General features: G+C 62.2%; 1 protein-coding gene across 1 annotated transcript; it reads right to left on the bottom strand.

Moving 5' to 3' along the window:
- Positions 1-252: 252 nt before the first annotated feature.
- ANTKMT (adenine nucleotide translocase lysine methyltransferase) lies at positions 253-3,477 on the bottom strand. Its single transcript, XM_074840368.1, is given in 7 exon segments — positions 253-753; positions 1,374-1,424; positions 1,970-2,110; positions 2,565-2,669; positions 2,767-2,964; positions 2,966-3,017; positions 3,410-3,477. Coding segments are annotated over 7 exon segments (804 nt in total). The 3' UTR covers positions 253-564.
- Positions 3,478-9,574: the final 6,097 nt, after the last annotated feature.

Genomic DNA, 9,574 nt, shown 5'->3' on the forward strand with positions numbered 1-9,574 from the left:
GGGCTGGTTCAAGCTAGGCTTTGGTCAAAGACAAAGGGGATGAGCTGTGAACCTTTTTTTCCTCTGTGTTTGAATGGAAAAGGGAATGTCCTAGAAGGTGAGCAGGGCCAAACTGGTCCTTCAGCAGGAGGTGAGCTGGACTAACTTCCTCCTGACCCGCCTTCAAAGGGACGCAGAGTAAAGCCTGAGGCCAGAAGCAGCGGCTGCTCTGGCTTCAGGAGCACCATGAAGCTCAAAGGCAAAGCAAAAGTCTCAAGGGAAGAACTGACCAAATGTTTATTTTGAAAAATTAACTAAGTAGCAAACATACAGAAAAGAGGCACTGGTGATTTAGCCCTTAAATCCTGTGATAATTCCAGGATTTCTAGGTCTGATTTTCCCCTCCCTTGCTTCCCCCGAACTGCCCACTCTTCGGAAAACCGAGGGACTGCCACCCTGCAAGTCACCAGGAAAAAGCCTGGCCAAGCAGCCCTCCCACTGCTGTCCTGAGCTGAGCCCAAGGGCTGGAGAGGCTCTGACCCCTACCACTGCTGACTCTTAACGCCAGGCTTAATGAGGCTGCTGTTAGACCGGGCTTCCCTCTGCGCTGCTCTGTGCTGCTCGCCGCACTTCCTTCATGTCATAGGCCCAGACTTGCTCCAGGCCCTGCCCAAGGGTGCTGGTGGGGGTCCAGGAGGGGAAGGGGAAGCGTCCAGCCACCACCCGGGCTTCGTCAGGGAGTTCTGCAAGAAGCTTGGTGGCTAGGGGAGGTTTCTGGGGAGAGAGAGACAGCCAGGGCCAGGCGGCCTTAGGAAACAGTCACGTCATGGCAGTGCCACCAGGGACCACAGGGCAGCTTCTGGGCACGGCTGGTGGGTCCCAAGCAGGCAGCAACAACCAAAGACCCTTCCAAAACGTAGGGCTGATCCCAGCCCTGTGCATGGTTGGGACTAGCACCAAGTAACAAGTGATAGGACGAGAGGAAACAGACTCAAGTTGTGCCAGGAGAGGTTTAGATTGGATATTGGGAAAAATTTCTTCACAGAAAGGGTTGTGAAGCACTGGAACAGGCTGCCCAGGGAAGTGGTTGAGTCACCACCCTGGAGGTATTTAAAAGATGCGTAGATGTGGCACTTGGGAACATGGTTTAGTGGTGGACTTGGCAGTGTCAGGTTAACGGTTGGACTCAATGATCTTAAGAGTCTTTTCCAACCTAAATGATTCTATGATTCTATAAATTCAAGTGGTGCTGAACACCAAACCACTCACAGCAATGCCCACTTGGTCTTATTTTTTAAAGAGTCTTTGCCACTGTCCCAGATTATCTCTCTTTTCTAAGACAACCCTCCCTCGAGCTCGCCCAGAACAAGTCAGGGTCCAAGGGACTGACTTACCACGCTGGGGGCCAGGAACACAATCACATTGTAGCAATCGGACAGATTCACCTTAAAAGAGAAGGAAAAGGGGAATGAAAGAAGCAACAGGCAGAGGGGGAACCATTTGAGTGGCCAAATGCCTTGTGGGCGATCTTCTGAACCTTGGAGGAAGCAAAGATGCCCCACAACGTGTGGGATGGGGACGTGTTGGTGTGACCGGGAGCTGGGTGTGAAAGCAGCGCCTCTTGCAAAACACCTGCCTCCAGCATCGCCCCAGAACCACGTTCCCTGCTGGGTTTTCTCCGCTCAGGCTGATGCCAGCTTTAGCAGCACGTCTCGGAAGGCTACCGTGTGTCAGCAGCCCCTCAGACCTCTTCTCAGAGCTGCTCTAAGAAGGAGCGCTGCTGCCTGCAAAACCAGCAGCCAGCCCCGCGCCACCCAGGCTGGTGTTCCCCTGGAAAGCAGGATGGTCCTTCTGCGTCCTGGGAGCCACGTGGGTTGGAGAAGGAGCGAGCAACCATCAGCAAAGCCTGTCTGAAGATGCAGACCAATCCCTGGCCCTGCCCTAGCTACGGCCAGCTCTGAGCACAGCCAGACCCTCGGGACACCGTTACCTTCCACAGATCTTTCTTCAGGAAGGAAACCTTCCCATGGTACCCAGCCTTCCAGGCTCGGTAGCTGGAGAGACACAGCAGCCAGGGATTGAGCTCATAGCCCACGGCTGGTCTGAGCCCTTGCTTATAAGCCTCTACCACCTGGAGAGAGAGAGAAAGTTGCAACTAAAATGAACCTCGGTGTCCAGTTTGGGGCGCAGAGGCTGTTGCCCAGCCCCACTTGCTCCCTCCTGCTGGCTCACGGGCAGGGTGACCTCCGTCCTCGGCACCTTTCAGGTGCAAAGGCTCTTTCCTCCTAGAGAGGTTGTTCCCACCCTGCTCACTGCATGGGATGTCTTCTAGGGCCACTCAGGGCCACCTAGAGCTGTCTAGGGCCACCTAGAGTGGTCTAGGGCCACCTAGGGCTGTCTAGGGCCACCTAGGGCCATCCAGGACCACAGCCAGGAGGGCCATCTAGAACCACAGCCAGAGGCGGGGCAGCAGCTGGGTGGGGTGGCTGCCACCCGCCCTCCCGGTGAGCGCAGACCCCCTCCCTGCCCGCCGCCCACCCCGGGGCAGCCCCAGGCCCCCCCAGCCCCCCCCTGCCCCCCCTTACAAGCCGTCCATCTCCCGATCCCAGATCCACCGTCTTTCCCGAGCGGCCCCGCAGCAGCGCCAGGGTGTTCGCCACTTGTTGGGGGCTGGAGGGCACGTAGGGCACCTGGGGAGAGGGGCACGGTCAGGGCCGGCGACCCCGGGGGCGAGGGGACGGAGGGGGGGGGGGGGGACGGACGGGGGGGGACGGGCAGCGGCGGTACCTGGAGCCGCAGGGGGACCCGGCGGAAGCCGGGCATCAGCAGGACAGCCCAGGTAGCCCAGGCGGCCACCCCGCTGGCCACCGCCAGCTCCAGCAGCCCCCACCCACCCAGCGTCCCCCCTCCTCGCCGCCCCCACGCCACCTCCCCCGGTTCCCCCGGTTCCCCCGGCTCCATGGCTGCCGGAAGGGGCGGCCCCACCGCCCCCCTTCCGCCGACGCTCCCCGCCCCGCCGGGGCGGCCCCGGGGGCGGCCTGAACCGGGGGGAGTGGGGGGGTCGGGGCTACTCTTCCCCCCCCCCCGTCCCCCCCGCCTCTTCCAGCGGGTCTTTCTGTGCGGACCTGGAGGGAGCGGCGGCAGCTGTGCGGGGCTGTGCACGGCTCTGCACGGTTGTGCGGGGTCGCGTGTAGTTGTGCACAGTTGTGCGTGAGTGTGCACGGCTCTGCACGGTTGTGAGTGGTCCTGTGCAGCTTTGCAGGGCTGTACGTGGCTTTGCAGGGCTGTACGCGGCTGTGCAGGGCTGTACACGGTCGTGCAGGGCTGTACACGGCTGTGCAGAGCTGTACGCGGTCGTGCAGGGCTGTACACGGTCGTGCAGGGCTGTACACGGCTGTGCAGGGCTGTACACGGTCGTGCAGGGCTGTACGGGCTTGTGCAGGGCTGTACGCAGTCGTGCAGGGCTGTACGTGGCTGTGCAGGGCTGTACGCTGTCATGCAGGGCTGTACGTGGCTGTGCAGGGCTGTACACGGTCGTGCAGGTCTGTACGCGGCTGTGCAGAGCTGTACACAGCTGTGCAGGGCTGTACGTGGTCGTGCAGGGCTGTACGCGGTCGTGCAGGGCTGTACGCGGTCGTGCAGGGCTGTACGCGGCTGTGCACGGACGAACATGGTTGTGTGAAGCTGTGAACGGCTGTGGGCAGTTGTGCAGGGCTGTCCGTAGTCATGCACGGTTCTGTGCAGTTGTGCACAATCGTGCAGGGCTGTGTGCGGTTGTGTGTGTGGTTGTGCACGCCGGTACGTCGTTGTGTACACCTGTACGTGGCTGTGTGTGGCCCTACACAGCTGCGTGTGGTTGTTTGCTGCCGTGCGTGGTTGTGCGCAGCTGTTTGCGGCTGTAGGTGGCTGTGCACGGTTTGGGGCGGTTGTGGTGTATGGTGGTTGTCCGTGGTGGAGCGTGGCTGTGCACGGTTGAGCGTGGCTGTGCGCAGCTGTGTGCGGTTGTGCAGGGCCGCGCGCAGTTGTTCCCGCTTGTGCGCGGTTGTGCGCGGCTGTGCACAGTTGTTGGCGGCTGTGCATGCCGCAGACGCGCGGGCGGTGGGTTTCCTGCTGCGAGGGAGCCGCGACTGTGGGAAAATTCCAGCGTGTGGGAGCGGGGAGGGGGCTGGGGCGGGGGGGGGGGGGGGGAGGGGAGCAGCCAGGCCCCCGCAGCTTCTGCCCACCCGCAATTAATAGAAAACCCCACAAACCCAACCAAACGCGGGAACAATAACGGCTCAATTAGGGGAGCGGGCGCACAAAGGGCAGGCAGCTTCCCTGCCCGCGCTGGCGCTTGCTGCCACATCATCATCTCGCCGGGGATTTCACGGCCATCGCCTCCCTCCCCTGCTCCCCCCTTGGCCTTTGGGTCAAGATTTGCAGGGCTCACTGGGGGTCCCCCTCTAGCTCTGTATCGGGGTGTCCCCTGAGAGCTTGGGGATGGCCCTGGGGGTCCATGCAATGGCCAGTGGCACCCCATGCCCTTGCCACAGGGCAACCAACCTCCTTGCATGCCTTGGTGGCCCAGGGGCCATCGCTGACTGCCCATGCGTGATTGTGGGCAGAGGAGAAAACCCTGTGGGCAGCCCCAGCCAGGGAATGGCTTCGGGGTGCAGGGGAGCGGGACTGGGGAGTGGGATTCCCACCTCCCCAGCCCTGGGGGTGGCACAGCCAGCAGCCCCCACCACGGGCCCACCTGCAGACCCCCTTTGCCAATGAGCCACTGCAGGCAGCAGCCAAGGGAGGAGCTGCCAAAGGCCAGCACGGCTTTCTGCTCCGCTCTCGCCCTTAATTTTGGGAACCTTGGAACGAGGATGCACACACACCCCCACACACATGCACACGTGCTCTACCCTCAAACCAAGGTGTGCAGCTTGGGGCGCTTAATGACAACCAGACCCCATTAACCACGTGTCCCGGAGCAGCAGTGGAGCTCTGGTGGGGAGGAAAATCTGCCCCCACACACCACGCAGAGCCCAGAAATACTGCCCAAGGCTGCTTCCACTCCCCGCCCTGCCAAAGGGCCCAGCGCGGCTGCAACCAAATCGGGGGCCACGGGGATTGCTCCGATTTTCTGGTGCTCGTTGGCAGGTGGAGCCAGTTAAGGCTGTGAGGGAGCAGAAAATCAGGAGAAATAGGAGCTGGGGGGAGAGGGGGGCTGGGGGGCTGCTGCTGCAGAGGAGGAGGATGGTCCGTGGGGATGAGCTGGTCCCTGGGGCAGCCCAAGGCCCGCCGTGATGCTGCAGAGCAAATTAATTAATGAAGCAATTCCCAGGCAGGGCTGAGCCCTCCTTGCTGGGCCCCTGAGACTCGGCCCGGGGCCGGCGGGGGGTGGCAGCATCCCTTTCTGCCCCAGCCCCGGGGTGTCCGGCAGCATTCAGGGTGCCGGGCCGAGCAGGTGGCCGTGCGAGGGGACCAGTTGGGATGCGCCGCTGAAGCCAACGAGTTTTTAATCCGCCTCTTTCCAGGGCAGCTTGCCCCCGCCGGGGCCGCGGCGGCTGCAAAGCAGCCCTGACCGCCAGGAATTTCTCGCTATGCGCTGGGAAAGCTCCTTCCCGCCAGCTGTCGGCAGCCCGGGCCGCCGGGCGCAGGCGTGTTGGACCAGGGAGAGCCGGGGTGAGGGGCCACGGGGGCCCCATTGTGGGCTAGGGTCCTGCCCTGGCCCTGAGCATCCCTCCCCAGCACACGGATGGCTTGGCTTTGGCCCAGGCAAAGTGGGGGGCTCAAAGCAGACCCTCCTGCCAGGTTTTGGGGCACAGCTACCCAAGGGGTGGCAGGGTTGGGGGGCGGCAGTGTCTTTGGGATCACCAGGCTCTCGCTTCTCCTCTCGCTGAGGGCCATGGGCTTGGGCTGTGCCCCCTGGTCCCTTCTCTCCTGCCCCAACCTGCCTGCTGCCCTGGGGCATCACCCTGACACTATAGGGCATCCCCAAACCCCACGGGCCTCGTCCTGACCGTATAGGGCATCCCCCGGCTCCGGGGGCAGCATCCACTCCTATGGGGCATCTGTGAACCCCAAGGGCATCATCCTGACCTTATGGGGTATCCCCTGACCCCAGGGATGTCACTCTGACTCTATGGGGCATCCCCTGGTCTCAGGGACCTCATTCTGACCCTATGGAGCATCCCCTGGTGCCAGGGGCAATATCCTCACCCTATGGGGGACCCCCTTGGCCCAAGGGCATCCCCCTGTCCCACGATAGCTGTGGGGCTCTAGGGTGCTGCAGGCAGGGCAGGCAGGCTGCCTGGACATCCCTGGGGCGGATGCAAGGCCTGCAGTTCCCTGCTCAGGGCCGGGGGCCGCAGGGAGGGCTGAGGGGGGCCGGCCGCCTTTGTGCCTCCCCTTTGTGCCCCGCGATTCACACGTTCAGGCTTTTATCCGGCAGCGGCCGGGAAGGAGGAGGGTGAAGGGGGCAGGAGAGGGGGGAGAAGGGCCGGGATGGGGGGGAAATGGCGGGAAACGGCAGTCCCTTTGTGCGATGGGGATGGGGACAGGGACCGGGGGACACCCCGCCAGTGCCATGGCTCTGTTTTGCCGTCCCGGTGTGGACACCCATGGGCAGCGTGACCGAAGGCTCCACGGTCCTCAGAGGGTTCCCTGGGCTGGGACGTGCGTGTGTTCCCTGCCCTGACGCCTGGGTCCACGATGGGGCTGATCCCATGGGACAAGGAGCCCCGGGCACCTTCCTGGGCACATTTCCACTAAAGGAGCTAGTTTTGGGGTGCTGCTCTCCACGGCATCCCCAAACCCACCCTGGCGGGGGGCAGGTGGATGGGGGGGCGGTTTTGGAGCAAGACTGGCTGGACCATCCCTGGGGACGCTGGGTGGGTGTCAGATGCCTGCAGGGGTCCCTTCCCTGGGCTCACAGGGTGCTGCCACAGCCCTTCGCCATTGCCACCCCTCCTTCTGAGCCGGGCTGGGCTCCAGCTGCCCCTCCAGAGACCCCCAGCTCCCATCTGATCTGCCCAAAGCCACCCCCAGAACACAAACTGGCCACCAGTTTGCTTTCCTTCCCACTGTGCTGCCTCCCACCTCATTTTCCATCCTGCAGAGGAAATATTAACCAGGATGGGGTTTGTCTCATTGTGTTTTTACCCTCCGTGGCCATGCTCCATGCCAAGAGGCCGGGCAGGAATTTGGCTTGGCAGGGGCTGGACTCTGCTTTCGGGGAAATGCTCGGATGACCGGCCCTGGGGAGATGGGGATGCCGAGGCCATGGGATGCTTCCAGTGGGGAAGAGCTCTTATCCCCACCCTACAGTGGGGAAACTGAGGCACCGGCTGCCTGGTCCCCCCCATGGGACACTCCCGTAGGAAGCATTTGCACCCTGGCCAAGGCCCAGCCACCGCAGGACCGACAGCAGCGGGAAGCGAGGGCGGCCGACCCAACCTGACACAGGGCAGAGGGCACCGAAAACAGCGTGAAAACCTCTGCAGCAGAGAACGAGCAGGATAACAGCCCTTTCCGCTGCAGCAGAATGAGCTGGTTTGGCCAAATAAACATATTTGAAGAAAAACAAGAGATTCTGCTGCTGGACAGAAAGCCACCGGATGTTCGGCGCATTAAATGCCATAATTTAGCTGAGGGGAATGTGCTGGATTACAGTGGGATTGGAGCAGCCGTGCTCTATCCCCGGGGCGTACGGAGGATGCCGTGGGCAGTGCAATTCCCTTTGCACCTCATTTATTGCTTTTCCAGCCTCATTTTTCCTCCTCCGCTGGGTTTCCCACTCCCTCCTGCTTCCCCCTGCCTCGCTTGGCTCCCGCCTGCTGCCAAAACCTGGGGCGATGCTGGCATCCTCGAGAGCCCGGCGTGGAGCATCGGTCTCCCCCAGGGCCGGATCCTGCCCTCGGGCCCAGCTCGGCCCCAAAATGAGCACCAACCCTTTGGCAGTGAAGTGTAAAATAAGCATCAAACTCTTCTCAAGGGAAAACATGTGTTGCATATCGAACCCACCAGGCAGGCTCACAGCCACAAGCTCACAGGCAGGATCTTAGCACAACCAGATCTTTTTCTACACACATGCATATATATATATATTTAATTAAACTCAGAAGCCCACAGCACTCTTTGGAAACAGTTTCTTGGCAAGGAAAAGCACGTTATGGTCAGTGAGGGCACCAAACACCCACCAGTTCAGCCTGGCAAGTGGTATTTGAAAAGGTGTTATTGAAATAACACTGAAAAGGTATTAAAGCACAAGCTGACGTGTGCTGTGACCCCAGCTCGGGTGGTTTGTGGGGCTGGGGGTGCTCAGGGGCTGAGCTTTTCCAGTGCTGAGCCCCTGTGGGCATCACTGATGGGGAGGAAAGGTCCCTGGCTGGGGTTCCATGCCCCATCCCTTTCTGGGGGTCCCGTACCCCTTGCCACCATCTGCCTGCGCAGCCTGGAGGAGCGGGAGCCAGAGGCCGGCGGCTGGAGCCCCCGCGGAGGGGGCAGCGGCGGGGCGGGAGCGGGCAGGGCTGGGAAGGCAGCGCCACGCAGCCCGGCACAATGAGGCCTTGTGGCCAGTGGCTCTGACGAGAATCAGCCCTGACAGCGGCTCCGCCAGCGGGGTCACCCACCCGGCACGGGGCCACCGCCCCCAGCCACGCTCACTCCGTGATACCCAGGGAGAGGAAACCTAAAGCCACCCAGCCCGGGGGGGGACACCTGGGATGCAGCATTTAGAAACACCAATATATTGCTTTCTCTCTCTAGATATATAAATAGTAGGGGTGTTTCCAGCCCCGCAGGAGGCACGGTCAGTGGTTGGAGCTGGCACAGGGCTTCGCACCGTGGCACACACCGGCACTGGCACTTGCCCACGGTGCCCGTTGGTGAACATCCTGCTCAGCTTTTTAAAAAAAGGAGACACACACACGCACGCTACAAATACAGCTTAGTTTATAAAAAAGTCACAAATTTGGTATCGTTATAACTTTAGTGCACATATGATGCCCCCCACCCCCACGGTCAAAAATCCCCCCCCCGGCTGGCACAGTGTGCCCCACTGCTGGTGGCCCGGCGGGACCTGGCAGCAGCCCCGGGCTGGCGGTGACGGGTGGCACGGCCCAACCTCTCCCCCCCTCCCACGGCACCTTCCTGCATCGGCGCTTTGGTCCTGCTCTGGCCACACCAGGGACACCTCTGCTCCCCGCGCCAGCCTTCCTCCTGCCTCACCATTCCCCTCGCTGCCTTCGGCCTCACTCCTCTTCCTCGGCATCCGCCCCGCGGCTCCTGCCTGTGCCCTGTGTCGCAGGCAGGGCCAGGGCAAGGCTTGCCACAGCCCAGCTCCCCCTTCCACCCCCAACTTTACAAATCCACCTCCTGGCCCTTCCAAACCCCACCGTGCCCATTGCTCACCGTGTCCCTGGCCCTGCCCACGGCCACCCACCACCGAGCCCTCCCGGGGCGGGGGGACACAGCTGTCCCATCACACTGGACACACCGTGTCCCACAGCATCCCCGAGCCCGCAGCATCCCCTGAGCATGCAGCACCCCCAGCCCACAGCACCCCGGTCCCCAGGGAGCCCCCAACCCATTGCCCCACAGTGCTGCACCCCTCGCCTGGGCA

Source organism: Strix aluco, chromosome 15 (genome assembly GCF_031877795.1).
Source record: "Strix aluco isolate bStrAlu1 chromosome 15, bStrAlu1.hap1, whole genome shotgun sequence".
Taxonomy (NCBI): domain Eukaryota; kingdom Metazoa; phylum Chordata; class Aves; order Strigiformes; family Strigidae; genus Strix; species Strix aluco.